Here is a 19,565-nt window from a genome sequence, read left to right on the forward strand (position 1 = left end):
ACAAATGATTTATATACAATTTTTTTACAAACTCACAAACAATATTCAGTTTTTTCTCTGGTCTGAAATTGAATATTTTATCAATAGTTCATGTCCTTGGAGAGCAAATTAATTCTGAGTTGATACTGTAACATTTTGCTTAACATAGCTAGCTTGGCTGGCCTTATGCTGCTAATAAGCTGATTTTATACCAATAAAGATATTTAATGTCCTGGTAGAAATCTAACATCTGAAATTAATTTACTCAAGTTAAACGGTTTGTAATGCTCAAAATCTTTAAACATCCCTTTTCAAATATCTGTAGTTTTCCAATTAATAAGCGTTTGTCACAGTTTGTGATGACGAGAAACCCACTTGAAGTAAAAAATGTATCTCAAGACGGCTGATACGAGTATTAAAACTTTTATTAAAATAGAGAACAATGTTTCAACCTTCTTAGGTCATGAAGGTTTTATTTTAATAAAAGTTTTAATGCCCGTACCAGCAATCTTGAGATACACAATTATAGCTTCCGAGGTTTTTAGTGTACTGTCTTTAGCAACTCAACAATATATTTTAAACTGTCTCTCGATGTGTCGGTTTATAAACTTTAAGGCAGCATTCTCAGAAGTTCATTTGGCAACAATATTCGAAGATATGCTAATGCATTTATGAAACATATGTTGTTGATTCTTACTCTTGAGAATCTTCTGCAGATTCAAAGAACAGGCAGGACTTGTGCAATACATATTTGAAAATATAAGTTGTATACATTTATAAATATCTATTAAAACTAAAACAAACATATATTAAAATAATAATAAATCCATTACAGTATATACATATGTAATATACATACATACCAGTGTATAGCTCATCAAAAATGTTTGGGAATTTAGCAGCACCTCACCCCATAGTATACCTTAACTTCACATTTTATTGCTAACTAAAATAAATAGATTTTGCAAAACCAAGATCAATCAACAAAGAGGTGGAAAAGTGCAGAAATATTCCTTTGTGAGCCAATCAGAATTAAGATCGTTCATGAATGAATTCATGGTGTATTCATAGAATAATTATTAGTAAAAATCAGACCAACAATTTCTAATGTATAGAAAAGCAAGTGTATTTTGATAACACTGTATTCTAACAATGGCTTTTATGTCATGTCATTTAGCAACAAAAATATAACCTAATATTGTTGTTCCTCTGTATATTGAAAACATTAGATGAAATTTTGAAGACAGCAAAACTGGAAAAAATATTTGTTGATTTTAATTTGTTAATAGAGTATCTGTTCATTAAAGAGGATTGTTTTTACTAAAAACGTTGGTGATATAAGAGAAAATATCTTAAATCAGAAATGATTTAAGTTTAAAATTGAATTATTATCTTTACTTTCATAATAATTTTTAGGTACTTGGCTCCAGGCTATGTGATCCCACACTACTTTTTAACTTTAGGCTTATTTTATCAACAATCACTACACTTATAAGGTTCCATGACCCTCTTGCACTTCTGTCACTAAACTCTTAATGAACAGCTTGTAGACAAACTATTCTATCTGGATAAATGTATTTTGGCTTTTATGATTCCTGTTTTGTGATGTGATGCACACTTGCTTTTATACATATATATATATACACACACTGAAAATTACTGTATTTGTATCATTATCATTTTATATCCATATTACGAAATTAATCATAATCCGAGGGGCATGGGTTTGAATCCCTGCCACACCAAACATGCTCGCCACCCCTTCAGCCATGGGGGCATTATAATGTGATGTTCAATTCCACTATTCGTTTGTAAAAGATTAGCCCAAGAGTTGTTGGTGAGTGGTGATGACTAGCTGCCTTCCCTCTAGTCTTACACTGCTAAATTAGAGACAGCTAGTGCAGGTAGCCCTCATGTAGCTTTGTGCAAAATTCAAAACAAATTAGAAAATGCATGTTAGTAACTGGAAGAAAATGTAGGAGGACTGAAGTTGGAAGTAGCTTACAATCTATCATGTTTTTGTTTCAGTGGACTAACAAAATATTGTAGAAATGAGTGAGAAGCAAAATTATTGTGTAAATTAGCAATTTAATAACCAAATTGCATGATTGTTTGGTTTTACCTTCATATTGTATTTTCATCTCTTTATCTTTGAGTCATAAATCTGAAATGAAAATATCCATTCTAGCTGAGTAAATCATAAACCTAATGATTTTTTTTTTCTTGGCAGGAAGGAGGACTTAGTAAACATTGCCCTTGTATTAAAGATTGGTCATTCTCCCCCTGTTCCAAAGTCTACAATAGAAAAGCAAAGATATCACTCTTTATAATCAGGCACTGGCAAATATGTTTTGATCATGTATTACATGCACACAAAATACATTGTTGATTCTTACACTCAAGACTTTTCTACATATTTAGAGAACAGGTAGAATTCTTCCAATACACATTTAAAAGTATAAATTACATGCATTTTGAAATATATGCTTCATTAAAACAAATATCAGTATTAAAATAATTACACAATAGTTTATTTATTTGCCTGTCTATTAAGAATGAAGCACAAAGCTACACAATGGGCTGTCTGTGATCTGCCCACCACAGGTATCAAAACCCAGTTTTTAGCAGTATGCATGTCCACAGACATGCAGCTGCCCCACTGGGGGATGTACATAATAGCAAATCTGTTACATCTCCCTTGGCATTAGACAATTTTTAACTAAGATATTATATACATAGCAAACAATACATTAAATATAGTACATTGTCAAATAATTATACAATTTCACCAATCATGACAATATAAAAACATTCAACACAAATAACCTTATAATCATGCACATGAAAGTACATAAACAGAAATGTTATCTTTTTGCTAAAGACCTAACACAAACAAATAATCACATGACTGAAGGATTGTTCAAAAGGTAGGATAGGTTTCAAAGGAGAATCAGTAATTTTCTGTTTATGTTTTTCAATCAGTTGATGTGTATGACAAGCTTTATAAAACTGAGAGGCATCTTGCCTAATTATTGTCCAAAAGATATGTTTTGTTAGTACCTAAATTACCTTCCATGGGGAGTTCATGGTCCCCTTTAAATATTAGAATGATATACTTTTGGAACTGCTTTGATAAAGTGCAACCCAGTCCTCTGAAGCTGATATATCTGGTAGTTTTTGTTTCCTCATTAGCACATCATTTTTGAAAAAGTAACTGCATGGAACACTCTGCAGTTCATTCTTTGGGAGTGCATATCTTAAAAATGAAGAGCTCTGTGGATCCTTTTCTTGCTTGGTGATCAGTTTACTTCTAGCAAATGGAACTTCATCAGGTAAACTATATTACTCACATCTGTCATTGTCACTCAGAAAGGAATTGCCAGTAGGATAATTATTCACAAGATCCTCATCATAACAACAAAAACTTCTGAGAAAAATTTATAATAATGTCCTCTGAATACATGTCTATCACATGTTTTTGGCTTAATTTCTTAGCCTGAGCTTGAGTCACAGCACTTGATTGAGAGAAATACATTTGGATTCTCCTGAACATCATCATCATCATTAAATGAAAAGGTGATTGGTTCACTAACTATTTTGGGTTTGCAAACAACATTTCCTCCAGCCAAATATTTTACAAGCAGTAATGATACACCCTTATTTGACAGAGTAGGTCTTACTCCAACCATAACTGGTTCTCAAACTAGGTCTGATGATAAATAAATGTCATGAAGAGGAGCATTAACAAAAACCACTCTCAATACCCTGAGTGATAATAGACTCATCAGTGGTAGGAAATGAATCTAAAGGCAATATATCTTATAACAACAATGATTGAGTCATCTTAGTGTTATGTGGCATGGATGCAAAAAGTCTAAATTTTACCCTAACTACATCAGCCATTTTATCATTGGCCAAATGAACAACAGCAAGTAATCTGATGAAACTACATCAAAATGTGAACAAAAACACACTGGATGTTGCATCTTTATCTTTTTCAAACATCAACAACTGGACATAACATGACCAATTTTTTTTTACAAAAATGGCAGATAGGCCTTAATGGTTTAGAAGTTTTTATCCTTACTGTTAAAATATTTCAAGCTAGAGGAGCTGGAATTTTTAGAAGAATTCTCAACTTTAGTGAATTGAACAGATACAGGTTTTTGCTGAGATGGCAGGAATATCTTTTTTGAAAGTGGTTTTATGTGTTAAAGTGTAATCATCAGATTACACTGTAATCAGCATCTGTTTTCCATATTGTTTCACCTTTCTTTTCATCCAAGTAAGTTGTGAAGCCATCATTTGGACAGCATGCAAGTTCCATAATTATATATAATTGTGATAGTTTGTCAAAACTGTTGCCAATATGCATAGAATTGCACTAGCAATCAAAATAAACCTCTTTTTCATAAGCAGATTCCATATAAGTTTGGCTATCTTGCTTGCTATAACCTTAACTTTTGATAATAAGCCTCTGGTACAAATTTGTATGCTTTAAGAATAGCTGCTTTAACCTTATCCTAATTGATGCTGTGTTTTAATGAGAGAGTAGCATAAGTTTGTTGTGCTTTAACAGTTAAAACACTGTAATAATAATGACCATTTTTCAATAAGTCATTCCATGTTTTGAGCAACCTTCTCAAATTCTTGGAAATATTTATCAATTTAATTTTCAATAAAGAGAGGTACTTTAACATACAAGTTGAGTTCAGTTGTCATTTTGCCTTGGTTGATCAGAGTAGAGACTAATTTCTTTCTCGATTTCAATATGGGCTTATTCAGCCTGTTTTTGTTTTTTTTTAGTTGTTGCTGGATTTCTAACTTATCTTTATCACTCAACTCTGATTGGCTATTGGAGATGTTAGAATATTCCCCTATTACTTCATCAAGCAACAAATCATTTTCGACTAATATTTCAATTATACGCATTTTTAATTCATTTGTTCTCATTGATTATGTAAATTTTAATTGTAAAACTTAGACAATTTCAATCAATTTATTGTTGTTATACCTTTTTAGTTATTTGAGGGAGGGTGATTCAAGAAACCCTTGATAATCTGAAACAATCAAATCTTGTTTGCACTGATAAATATAAATTGAATTATGACTTAAATTTTAATTTAGATCAAATTTTGTTTCTAATTCATATCATGGATATAAGCTTCCAATTTATTATGTTACATGTTATGATTTCAAAAAACTGGAAATTTTAACTTGCATTTAGAAATTAATTGAATGTCAATATCTATCAAATTATATTTGCCAACAAGACTAATACACACAATTTTCTTTCTTAATACAAATATATTTTAATATACAGACAATAATACAATTTATAATAATGGTTATTACAAATAATGATTTATATACTATATATAAAAGTTTATCAAACTTACAAACAATACTGAGTCTTCTATCTAGTTTGGAACTGAATATTTTATTGATGGTTCATGATGACCATATTAATTCATGTTTATACTCAATTACAATTAATTTGATTGGAAACTAACTAGCTGTATTCTTAATTAGCCTCATGTGGTTTACAAGCTAACATTTCACCAAGGAAGATATTTAGTTTCCTCATAGAAATACTATCATCCAAAGTTGAATGGTTTGTAATGTTCAAAATTTATGAATGGTCCTGGTTATATGTCTGTAATGTTCTGATTAATAAGCATTTATCAAAGTTATAACTTCCAGCAACAATATATACTGTCTCTCCAAGTTGTGTTGGTTATCTTTTTATAAGCTTTAAGAGAAGGTTCTCTAAAGTTCAATTAGTGACAATACCAGCAATCACTTTTATCACTTACACACACAATGCATTGTAGGTTCTCACACTCCAGAATCTTCTACATATTTAGAGAACATGTGGTACTTTTGCTATATACATTTAACAATATAAATTACATGCATTTGTAAGTATATATTTAACTAAAACAAACATTGATATTAAAATAAATACATAACAGTAAAGCCATTACAAATGCCTTTTTGTTTTTTCTCTAAAGACAACAAAGAAATGGCTAATTTGTAAAAATAATTACACTCAATAAAGTGAACAGTGAACCTTCTTTCTGGCATCATAAATATACTTTCATTTACTGAAGTAAAAAGTGAACCTTCTTGTGGCATCATAAACATAAAATAACTTTTTTCTTGCTTCAAAATGAGAGAAACATAAATGTAGCTCACCTAATGCTCTCCTTTTTAATGTTTGTTATGCTCAGTTACAAGAATTGTAGTGTTTATAAGTTTAAATACTGTGAAAAGCTGTACTTTTCATAGATGAAGAATGTGATGTAGTAGTTTTGTTTGTTATTGTTAGTAGTAGTAGTTTGTTTTTTTTTCAACCAGTAAATCTGTAAAATTAGTTAGCAATATCTGTTTAGTGTCTAGTATGGAAATTTAAGATATTTTCCCAATCTTACCCTATTAATTTGCTCCTATTTTAAATTCATATTTAGAAGAATTGCTTTTACCATGGTATCAAGCAATTCTGTTTTCTTTGCAGATTATCTGATAAAGATTAGCCCTTTGAGTAAAGAGTAACAAACATTATAGGAAGTTTTTGCAATAAAATTTGTGTTAGGTTACTTGTGAAAAATGTTAATTGAAAGTTTCTGCTGCATTGGAAGGTATTGAAAACTTTCAAGTTTTAACTGATGTAAAACATAAAAAAAGACTTAAAACACCACCAGATGCTTCAATATTCTGCTACAAGACATTGCATATAGTATAGAAGTTATGTAAAAAAAATGTACAATTTTATGTAGGTGTACATATTTAAGTGATATACTGATTGTATTTTCTCATAGTTGTATAATGTATTCATTTTTGTTTAAATGAAAATTTTCACTTGTACAAAATATTTAGTGTATAACATAAATTATATGTATAAAACGATTATAATATTTTGTTTCAAAATTTTATAAAACTACATTTTCAAAGGGGATTTCTATTCTTGACCAAACAGTCATAATTGGTAATATTTGATCTTTTTGTCTTCTTGAAGAAAAATGACCTTGCAGAAAGTGAAAGCACTATAGGTATGAAAGCATTGTGTATGTTATTATGTGTCCCTAAAATGCATATAATGTTTTTCTTGTTGTTATAGGACTGAATTCGGAACTGTATTATGTGAGAAAAGGAAAGGTTAATGATTACGCTTTAAAGTTTGAGGTAGTTGTACAAGCCAACATATCTGAGTTACATTTTACATGGCAGAGCCTCAGTAACAGCCAGGTAAGGAAACATTCCTTTGTCAAACTTCATTATGTTATTTTTTTAACTTTTAGCTTTTTAAACTTTTAAATAAATGCTTTCAATGTAAGATTGAACTTATGTTAGTATTAGCCTCTAATAAGTTTAACATTAATCAAATTTTAGTTTTTAGTTACTGGTATTACTTTCTAGGACTTAGGAGTGATTTTAACTGCAAAGGAGCTTCAAGTCTTAATTCACAGAAAGCTAAATTCATATGTTCAGCTGGCAGTTTCTGAGGAAGAACACAATCAAATAGAAGACAATTTGTCAATTTTTAGAAAACCTTCTTATTTTAGTCAGTCACATTTATACCTCTTCAAGAAATTTCACTTTCCACTAATTTTTGACAGCTTGTGAATCAAGTTTATGATATTTTACATGCTCATCTATTGGCTATGATGCCTTCCTTTTCTTATTGAGTGAAATTTCATCTTCATAATTTTGTTTTCCTCCTTTGCATGAGATTAAAGTATTATAATTCATCTCAGATGAGTCTCTGATTTATATTGCTACTTATGTATTACAGTTTCAAATAACCAGAAATGTTAATTTCAATTGAAGTTAATTCAATGTCAGTATGTATCAAATTTATGACATTTGAAAACAAGATTAACACATGCTGTTTTTTTAAACACAAAATATATTTTAACATGCAAAAACTAAAATTGATAATAATGGTTATACGAATAATGGTTTATATACAAGAGGTTTACAAACTTACAAACAGTACTCAGTCTTCTGTTTGGTCTGGAAGTGGACCTTTCATTAATGGTTCACAAAGAGCAAATTAATCCAATGTTAATACACACAACATTCATTTGATGGCAAAGCTAGCTAAGTGCTTCACAGATACATGCAAGTTTTTCACTGCTGAAGTTATACAATGTCTTCAAAGAAATACTAATGTCTGAAGTTAATTCTCTAAAGTTGAATGGTTTATAATGTTAGAAATCTGTAAATGTTTGAGGTCAAATATCTGTAGTTTTCCATTTGATAAGCATTTATCACAATTATAGTTTCTGAGGCTTATGAGTGTAGATACTGTAGTAACCCAATAATATTAAACTGTTTCATGGCATATTGATTTATAAACTTTAAAGTAAAATTCTAGAAAGTTCAATTGGCACTCATTTATGTTTTACATTCATCATACATTGTTGATTCTTACACACAAAAATCTTATACAGATTTAGAGAACTGGAGGGACTTACACAATACACATTTAACAATGTAAGAGACATACATTTCTAAATACATATATTTAACTAAAATAAATACAAATATTAAAACAAATGTACATTATTAAACTTGTTATACCTCTCTCTTTAGGGAATTAAAAATTGGTATAAATATCAAAAGTAAAGCAAGCAATCTAAATATTTTTTTCAGAACCAAATATAATGCAAGTATATTTTGTAATTCCTAGTTGTTGTTGTTATTCCTGGGGAAAGAGAAGTTGTATTTTTGGTTACTAATTTTGAATAAATATTTGATTTTTATTAGTGCTTTACTGTTGTGGTAATGGAGGAGAAGTTAAAATAACATATTGGATATGAACTTGTTATTTTCACTGCATTTCATTTGTTCAAGGCCAAATTAACTTTTTCTTACAATTGTACACTTGTATGTATGTATGCTTATGAATAATTCCTTATTTTAACATTTGTGTACATAAGTTGGAACATAGTAACTCAGTGTAGTTACCAGTTATTTTAATTGTATGTTTGTGGGTGGTCCCCATAAAAATGTTGGATCTGACAATCCTTTATAGTATTCTAAATCATACTTTTATTTTTCCTTGTAGTGTAAATTAGTGGTACAGAACTTTTTCAGTGTACTACAGTTATTTTTTTTAGAATTTTAATCCCTAAAAACTAAATTTAAGTCACAGTATTATCAGATATTTTATTCCAAAAAACTTAGCTGTACTTACTTTTTATCCCATTTTAATAAAATAGACTGAATAAATCCACTGCTTTTAAACTTTTTTTTTAAATTTTGTTATACCACAATGTTTTTCTCAACTGTACTTTTTTAATGTTATATAAGTAAGTATGTATCTAGGGGAGGGGTCTAGGAGGGTTGAATCTCTCTTCCACCAATTATTTCAGCAGTTAACAACTATAGTAATTATGTTGTAAAAGCAAATACAGATTTAATAGAGAAGGAAACTAGGAGGTCTAGACCTCCACCAGTGTTTTCATTGAATTAATTAACATCGTTAAATTTTGAATAAGCAGGCATGGATCAAGAGGTGAGGACTACAGGGGAGCCCAATCCAAATTCAGTCTTTTTTATTTTTGTAAGAAATCAATAATTATATTATTCAATGATGTAAAAGTAGATGCAGATCTAGAGTAGTCAAAATGCCTCCATTTGTTTCAGAAATCAATATAAACAAATAGCCAGGTGTCCATACACTACCATGTAGTACCAAAAACAAACATTAGATACCAATATTTTGATATGATTGGGCTGTGAATTACCATAAGTGCTTTTATTGAAGTTTTATGGAATTACACATTCTTATGCTACCATATAGTACCAAAAATGAAACATTAACTATCACTATTTTAATATGATTGGGCTATTAATTACCATAAAACTTATTTTAAGGTTTTCTGAAATTAACAGCTGGAATTTGCAGCAGTCCATTTAAGGCCTCTGTTTGTTGTTGTTTGTTTGTTTTTAGAATTTCATGCAAAATTACTAGGTTATCTTCTGTAGTTATCCCCAATTTAAAATTGATTGATTAAAGGTAATGTAATTAGTCAACAACACCTGCTCTGCTGCCAATTCTTGGGCTATTTTTGCCAATGAAAAGTGAGATTAACTGTCAAATTTTAATGACCCTATGTCTGAGAGGATGAGCATGTTCTGTGACAAGAATCAAAGACAAAAACTAATTATTTTTAATATAATGCAACAATACCAGTGTTAATTAAACAATTCCATGGTACGTTTTATTATGTTTTTACTAGATGTTTTATTATTTTTACCAAATAAAATGAAATAATCATAAAATCTTTTAAGTTTACCAGTTAGAGAGTATAGGAAATGACTGCAAGTTTTCTGAACTTAAATCTTTATTGAATATTTTTTGGGTTCATCCTATTCAAATAATATATTCAACTGTATGGCTAATTGACTACTTAATTATATTTAATAGGAGTCATGAAATGTTTTAACTAAAAAATATTATTCTTATTAGAGGTTACAAAACATATTTTATCACTTAATTATCAATTTGGTTTACTGAAGGCCACTGTTGAATTATTGAATATTTTGAGAATAAATGTAATGGTGACTTATTGGTAGTATTTAATCAGCATTAACAATTAATTTGCCAAATAAGAAATGTCAAAATTAGCTTCACAAAAAGTTATATCAAAATTCATTTTTAAACAAAAATATGATTTTCACACAATGTGCAAATGACAAGAGGTCTGTCATATTAAACAAAGGGTAATTTTAAATAGTACATTAAAAAGAAGAAAACAACATGAATGAAAATAGGAAAATTAACATCCTCTTAAAATAATGCAGTGAATGAAAAATTTATGAAATCAATGCACATTTTTTTTATTGCTTGTATGGAAGGTAGAGAAGGTGTTGTAGGGAGCAGATACTAATAAATTAATAAGTTTGTCGATTAATTGTTTCTACAATATCAATACATGTCATTTCCACTGGCTACTTCTATATATATCTGTATGTGCATGTGTAATGCTTAAATATTCATGAGTGGTCAGAAGCATACTTGAAGATGACCATTAATTTGAATTATCACTACTTAAACATTTAACTATTAACTAGAAAATCTAAACTTGTGCATAAGATGTCTTTTTTTTTTACAAGTCTAAATATGCTCAAAACAATGAATTATGTATATTTTAACAGATGTCCTACATAATAGCCATAGCAGTGAATAATACAGAGGCTTTAGGAACTCCTCAACTTAATATTACAAGAAATGGCATTGTTCCAAAAAAGCAGCAAGGTAAGTTGTATTAACTACATAATTAGAAAAGTTATTCTGTTATACTAATTTTACCTACATTAAAAAAGTATTCTTCTAGTCAAAATATATACAGTTTAGAAATTAGTATGAAAAGACTACCAGGTTATCTACTTTGATAGAGTTTCGTAGTAACATTTTAACAATTATTGTGAAATTCTTTTTATACTGTTCTTCTTAGCTTGCTATATTTTATTGTAAAATTTGCATAATGTTGTTGTTATTCTAGCATATTGCTCACATACACAATGGGCTATCTGTGATCTGTCATTGTTGGTAACTGAACTCTGGATTTTAGTGTTGTAAGTCCATAAACTTACTGTTAGAATTCATAAGAAGTAAAAATCACATTTGTTTATTTTAAAAATACCTCTTTTAGCATAGAAATAGTTTTATCTTTTTTGCATATCATGAGCATTTCTAGCAATAAACAATTACCTGTGGAAAAATTATTTATCTTCTAATTTTCTTTAATAATTCTTCAAGAGGTTAACCATCCATGAGCACAAAAGTATTATACAACTAACAACTTCTACGATTCAATATTTAAACAGTGTATTCCTAAGAATCATCATAGTTGATACCACATTCTAAAAGTGTAATGTAACAATGAATATTTTGAAATCTAGTGAATTATTGAAGAAAGAAAAATGAAAAACAAGATAAAAAATAAGTCAAATTAAAGAATACATACAATAATATTCCTACTTTAATTTGAAATAATTTTATTTGTTTGTCCTCTAATCATCCTAGATTTTTGCATTTGGATATGTCAAATATGGTTCAATCAACTAGGAATGAATTGTGATGTGTGAATAACAAGATATTTTTTTTTAATTTTAAAATGTATAACTTCATATCTCCAGTACTGGCTGAATATAGATAAATTAGTAGGGTTAGCTATTAGGAACACTGATGGGATCTTTCCAGTTTCCTATTGTAATATGTGAGGTATATTTACAATTTATGTACCTTCAGCCATTAATGGTATACTTAGGACAAAACAGAAGCATTACTTATATTCATAACTGGTAAAACATTAATTCTACATTTCACATTCAAACCAAATCAACCATATAAGAGATTTCTTTTTTGAAGCATTATTTGTACATACTTTTAAGATACACACACTTGTATGATTAATTTTATTCTTATGTACTTTCAGTCTTTATATTGCCAGTGGCATATTTTGGGAAAATTCAATTTTCATAAGCCTTTCTCTGTGCATATGTTAGTGGAATTAAACAAGTCATCATTATTAATAGATAGCTTGTTAAATATAATAAGAAAGAACTTCTTGTATATTATATTAATGCCATGGCATTTACTACCTGTTACAATATTGATGGGGTAGTAAGACTTATGTAAGCCAGGTTTATTATTAAAGGCCACTGATATGTCACTCTTAATACTTGAAACATATCACTGAATATTTGTGATCTACATATTTCACTAATGCAAGTTTATCAATCACAGCTTGCTTCATAGATCCAGATATGGCAGGAGAAATAAAGAGCAGTTTTTTAAAGAGGTATTCTGATAAAGGCTACTTTCTAGCTCTTTGTCAATAATTATTATGTAAATATATAAAAACCATAGTAATATTCCAGGTAAAGCATGTCAGAAAGTAGAACTGATATATGTATATGTGTCTGTGTGTATCTGGTTCAGAAACTAATTGAAGCAAATCAGGCTGCATAAATCATACCAAATGCTGCAAAATTTCATCAGTATGACATAATAACATAGCAGGTGGTTACCTACCACAATGTTACCATTCAGTAAGTCTTAGGTTCTATTTGATATACAAACATTATGCAAAGACTACATATTATTACTTATAATTTACTCTTGAAATTGGTAGTAAATCCAGTCCCAAACCTGAAAATGCTATAAATGTATGACATATTCTTAGAGTTTGTACATGCTAATTAGGGAAATCTTCAGTAGATAACTTTTGCATTATATTCTTCCAACACAACTATGTATTTGAATAAGGCAGTTATATGAAAGTTAAAGATAATAAAGTCATGAAGATTTTATCAGTCAAGAAGTTGAGTTTGATAAGGAAATCATAGCCAAATACCAGTGAAGTGCAATGGAAGAAACTGTTAGAGAGGGTCAAGAATTGTTCTTGTGATAGCTAATAAACCTTTTTCAGTAGGTGAACTATGTATACTAAATTTCTTTTAGATACAACCAGATTAAAAAAGTTGGCAAAGTTATGGACTAAAATTTTATTCAGGACTTTTCTAGTTTATATTTTTGTTAAATGAATGAGTTCTTTTTTGCTACTAATCTGAGGTATATACCAAAAGAAAATCAACAGCTACACAACTACTTTGAAAAGAAAAAAATAACTAAAATTCTCATTGTATGTAAGAAAAACATTTAGTTATTTTTAAAAGGGTTATTAAAAATATCAAATTAAAATAAACACAAGAAATTGTCTGAATATCTGGTAATTAGAATATTAAAAATAGGACTAAAATAACATAACATGTAATGTTTAGGAATAGAGAACAAGGGACCTATTAGGCCATCTTGGTTGTCTCATTGTATAAGCAAAACTAATACTATTAAATAAATAAATAAATAAAATCTTAAAGTTAGTCTTTATCACTCATACAGTTAGCAAGCTTTCTCTTAAACTCTTTAAGTTTACTGCCTCCACAACATCCAAAGGCAGCCCATTCCAGAGGCCAACCACCCTGATAGAAAAATAAAGCTGTCTTAGCTGAAGATGACTTCTACCTTGCCAGAATTTATACATGTGTATCTTATTCTCACTATTCTCACCATTAATATAAAGTAAAAAAAAAAAAAATGAAAAGGAGAATTTATTTTCAAGTTTGGCATGGTCTGGTGGTTAAGATGTTTGATTTGAAAACTGTGGGTCATGGGTTCAAATTTCCATCACTGAATATGTTTCCCTTTTCTGATATGGAGGTGTTATAATTGTGATGGTCAGTCCTATTATTCATTAGTAAAAGAGTAGCCCAGGAGTAGGTGCATTTTGGGTATAAATGGGTATGGGATTATAGGGGGCATTGCTGTTGGATGTTAGATTATTAATTAATATAGATGTTTTGTTATATTGGTTTAATTTTAGTTTGAGTTGTTGTATAAGTAGGGCTTCTATAATTTTGCATTTGTTTATATAGTTTTTTTATCCACAAAGAAGCACAAAAACATTTTAATAACTTGCATTTCCTTTCTTGAGAATAAGTAACGCACAGTGTTTTTTTTTTACATTCCATAGTCTTTATTCAATTTTCTTATCTGCTTTAAGTGATATAGTAAGTTCATAACTTCTATATTTTAAGAATTTAACATCTTTATTTTCTTTTAGAAAAATTAAAGTGAATGGGAGCTGTTTAATAACAATCTTTTTTTAATTTTACAGTGTTTCGTTTGATTCTTCCTTGTACTGGCAAAAAGAGTGAAGAAGTAGATGTGAGTCTGCATATTAACATAACAGCTGGATCACCAGTTAATGTGACTTCCCTGACTCTTCGAAGAAAGAAAATCTGCCTTAAAGGTAATATATTCATACAAGTAATTATTGTTTTTTTTAAATCTGGTATTGCACCTATTGTAAACATTCAGTGGAGAAAAAGGTTTTCTTTGAATCTCTTACCTAAGTATGTCTATATTGCACAAAAAATATTTTTGTGAAATATATATTTTGGTAAGTTATTAATAAGTATAGTACCTAGAAGTAATATTTTTAAATTGAAGAACCAGTTAAAATAATTTTATGGTTTATTTAAACTGTTACCTACAAGTAAGAACATTCTACAAAATTGAATCACTTGTATGTGTTATAAGCAACAAAGATAAATTTGTAATGTGCACTAGAGGGTTGAAAGCTCTTCAGTGTACACATTGTTTAATGAACCAAAGAGAATTGAAAAGAACTGTTGGTGTCAAACAGATAACTGTAATCCACGTGTACTTCAGGTTTGCCAACCTCAGCTGGTAAGTGGAATTTGGACACATATGAGCACCCAGATGTAAAACTGTTTGGTAGTTTGTTGAGTTTTAATAAGTTTTATTCTTGTAAATACTTAATTTTTTGTTTTTTCACCAACACATGCTTGTAAATTAGTAGAATAAATGACCCTGCATAAAGAGTTAGCAGTTTTATTGTACAATGGTTTTAAATTTTAAACTACAACTATTGTACCAGTATGATCAGTAGTAAGGTAGTTATTGTTAGATGTGCAAGTTTGACCCATAGGATACAAAATATGAAATTATTTCTTTTTTTTTTTCCAGATACTAATCGAAATGGAACAATGTTAATTGGTAAGTGAGAATCTGATTTACACATTACATAATCAATCTGGATATCACAGATGCAGTCAGTATATCTATCAGTTGGAAAGATACTTACTACTGTGCAATTTTTTACAATGAATTTTAGTGATGACTGCACAATAAACAGAATCAATACAGTAATTTATAATTTCTTTTATCCCTTTATCATGAAATTAAGTTTTTATTCATCTGAGCATAGGTACCAGCTCTATGGGTGTTGTAAGTCCTGAGCATTCCCCAAATATATTGATGTGAGTTCTGCTTAGCACTATCAAGCTGTGCAAAACATTCACCCAGCACTTCTGATCATTTAGAAAAGTTGTTACTCAGAATTCCCTTTTGAATATTAGTACAGTGAAAAAATCACATTCATACATCAATTTTGGATAATATAAATTACTGTCAATAAATCTGAGTAGGAAACATATCTTTTGTTATTCTTTGTAATTGTAAAATAAGAAAAAAAGTCTGTTTTAGTATTCCATTTATTTTAAAGGTCATAATTTAACTAATGGATGATAATACATATTGCAACATAATACATATCTGCGAAATAATTTATAAAACTAAACATATTTAAAAATGAAATATTTATACTGTGTTATGCTAAAGGAAGAATACCATTGTAATGTAAGCTATCTGGCATCCAGTTATTCATTAATACAAGCATAATATGGCTCAATTTCATCAGGTAGTAACAATTCCAAAAAATATAATTTTCAGTGGAGTTAGTTTTCCAAACAATATTTACAGGCAACATCACACAGTAGTAACATTTGGATGATTGCTAACATAGCTGTAATGTATGGTATTAAAATATAGTAAATGACCTTAGGCCAAATCAAATACTGGAATGTGAGACTACATTTCACTTATTACCAAAACTACTATCAAAGAAGTATTATCAATCAAACTAAATGGTACAAGGTTCATGCACTATATAATATTTATTTATTTTTTATGAAATAGGAAATTCAAATTAACATTTCTATTTAGGAGGATGACTTGTGACCAAAATAAATGTAGTTTTCTGCTGTCATTTAGTGTATCCTATTTATATGTTATCTTGTTGTTTAAAAGTTTCCATGATTTGATCTTTATTTTTAGATCCTTCAGCAGTGGTAGCATCAACCAGTTCTTTCTATGTTGCTGTTGGCTGTGCTAGTGCACTCATTGTAGTCATTACAAGTGCTGCTACCACCTGTTACATTAGAGCTCAAAAAGCTCGTCGGAATGAAGCTCTGAAGTGAGTAATCATTTTAACTTTTATTTTGGTCTTATTCACTCTAATACACAACATTTATGAAGAGAAAAAAATTAAAGACATTTTAATTTTCTGCTGTACTTTTTTTAACCAATTCCACAGATGGATTGTCAGTTTTTGTATGATTTAGATAAATTATTATAAAGGCTTTCTGAAGAAATCATATATCCAAACAATTCTTGATTTGCAATTTATATTGCTAAAAAAATATTTTTTGTCATTAACATTTTTCTATTTAATCTGTCATCTTCTGCATTCCCTGTTATTGTATACATGTAAAATGTTTACATTAATGTAGGGTGCAAATTTTTATTTTAGCATGCAGAAGTGATTAATTCAGTATGTACTCAATAATATCACAGTATAACTGAATACTGAGACTAAGCTTTATCTGAATTCACATAACATTTTTAAGCTCAGTACATGAACTTTGTATCATTTCTCTCAAAGTTCGTAACATATACTTAATGTATGCTGTTTGTAAATAAAGAACTGTTTTCATTTATTTTTAAAAGCTAGATTTAAAAAGAAAAAGTAGTTTAAGACACATCACATCTGTAATTGTTACCTTTTGAACTTTTGATTTCTGACTATCTTTTTTAAAGTTTAAAAACTAAGATATCTTGTATAAAAAAAATGCAACAAACAAACTATCCATACTCATGATTATTATGTAATTTCAAATCTGCTAGTGTGTCAAGTTTAGAAGATATTGCCTTAAAATGGGATTGATCAATTTTTTTTAAGTTTCATTTATAAACTATATTAAGAAATAGAATATGAGTTTATTTTCACCTTATTTTTTACTAAATAAAAGTTATGTTAAATTAACAAATCAACTTGTAAATGGTATTACTTCCTCTTCTTTTTCTCTGATCAATGTATTATAAAGTTTTCTAGAATGCATGTGTATGTGTTTAGTGAGTACACCTTATTAAGAATGGATCATGGATTCATGATCATGTTTGGAAAGAAAGGATCACTTAGTTCTAAATATAAAGCTTTTATATTTTAAATGTTGCATGTAACAGAAGTAAGTCAACATATCAATGATTTTACATTTGCTAGCTTTTAAAGCTATCTGTGTAGTTCTGACCATTTATGAGTCTAATTCATTTCTAAAAATCTCAAATCTACATTGTACTGTTCATTTAAAAGATTTTTTGAAAACATTCTTTGATTGCTTTTCAGGTATTTTATATTCAGTAACGTGTATCATATTGGTTTTCTTCAAGGCTTTTTTTTTGCTTTTTTCTGTTGGTGTTATACTTAATTTGCTTTAAATTATAATATGAACATATTTTTTTGGATATTATGTGTAAAAAAAGCCTGTTTTTATAAGTATACTGCCTTTGGAAAAAAAAAGATAGTTTCTTCAAACGTTTAGGAATACACCCTGAACCCTTTGAATCACTTTATTACATTTTGTTACTATTCAGAAGTATTCAAGCATAGTTTTATGGTAATGTTTTGGGTGAAAAATATTTTAAATTATTGAACTATAAATGTCATATTATCTCCTTTCATGATTTGCACCCAAGACAACATGTTGTAGAGATTATTTGCCTGAGTTACTGCAGGCAAACCATTTCTCACCATATTTTTAATTATTTGCCAAAATTTATTTGCATGTTAATTTGTATTATGATCAGAGCTTTCTTCATGGCATTGTAAATACTGTTTGTGGTAATCTTTTTCATTTATTCTGAATTATGGACCATAAACACTGAAGAAAATTACTTCTATTATTTACTGTAGTTTCATTAAAATAATATATATCACATCTAAATTCAGATGTTTAACATTTGTTATCAAGTATATTTTGTACAGAAGTATAATAATAGATCATTAAAAGAAACTGTTGTTTGACCTATTTATAAGTATCGGCTATCAGACAGCAAAATAATAATTTGTTTTGAGTTCATTATCAAATGCAGAACAGGTTAATTTTTTTAATCTTTCTTTATACTTTCATATTAAACTGTTCCTCTTATTTTAAATTAATGTGTAAAATGTGTATAATTTGAAAATAATGTAAACTTTTTATCAAAATTTCAACACCAAGAAAAGCATGAAAGTATTTGAAGTACAGTAACATTATAATTATAAGCAATGGATCTAAATTGTAAAAAGATGGTAATACAAGATTTAATCTATATTATTAGTTTACTATTATTTGTTTCTCAATTATGTTGTTAGTATTTTTCTTTGATAGTGAAGCTTAAAATTTTCAGTTAGAAGCAGGGATGGTGTTATAAACTTTGGTATTTGGTAGAAAAAGAACTATAAATGGTAATATCCAACAGAAACAAAACACTAGTAGAATTATATGACAAAACTATTATAAAGTGCTAAAATTCCTCCATACTTAAGATTAATAAGTGATCCCATATTTGTAAATTAGAAATATATATAACTAAATAGTTGCAATTAAATTCACAACTCTTCTAAATTGTATAGAAATTCACAATCTGGCTAATACTTAGAAATACAGTTTGTTGAAAGAACATTTCAAGCTCTTGGAAGTACCTCACTATTTTAGGATTTATTCTTGTGATTACAGTGGTTATTTTTCAGATTATTTTATTAAATAGATATCATTCATTTGAAAGGCATTGTTCATTTTATTATAATGCAAATCAGTTTAAAATAAATGTGGCAGTTTTTTTTTGTCATTTTTTCAAACTACAACCTACCATACTTCAGTTCTGC

At 28.7% G+C, this 19,565-nt stretch overlaps 1 protein-coding gene across 2 annotated transcripts in view; it reads left to right on the forward strand.

Annotated features, from left to right (window-relative positions):
- LOC143240791 (tyrosine-protein kinase RYK-like) overlaps window positions 1-19,565 on the forward strand; it is a 211,727-nt gene that overhangs the window by 168,146 nt on the left and 24,016 nt on the right. For both annotated transcript variants that reach the window (XM_076483851.1, XM_076483850.1), the window contains exons 2-6: window positions 7,100-7,227; window positions 11,149-11,248; window positions 14,673-14,807; window positions 15,548-15,577; window positions 16,697-16,835. In XM_076483851.1, coding sequence (XP_076339966.1) covers window positions 7,100-7,227; window positions 11,149-11,248; window positions 14,673-14,807; window positions 15,548-15,577; window positions 16,697-16,835 — 532 coding nt within the window. The remainder of the gene's footprint in view (window positions 1-7,099; window positions 7,228-11,148; window positions 11,249-14,672; window positions 14,808-15,547; window positions 15,578-16,696; window positions 16,836-19,565) is intronic.

The sequence above is a fragment of the Tachypleus tridentatus genome, chromosome 13 (genome assembly GCF_004210375.1).
Source record: "Tachypleus tridentatus isolate NWPU-2018 chromosome 13, ASM421037v1, whole genome shotgun sequence".
Taxonomy (NCBI): Eukaryota; Metazoa; Arthropoda; class Merostomata; order Xiphosura; family Limulidae; genus Tachypleus; species Tachypleus tridentatus.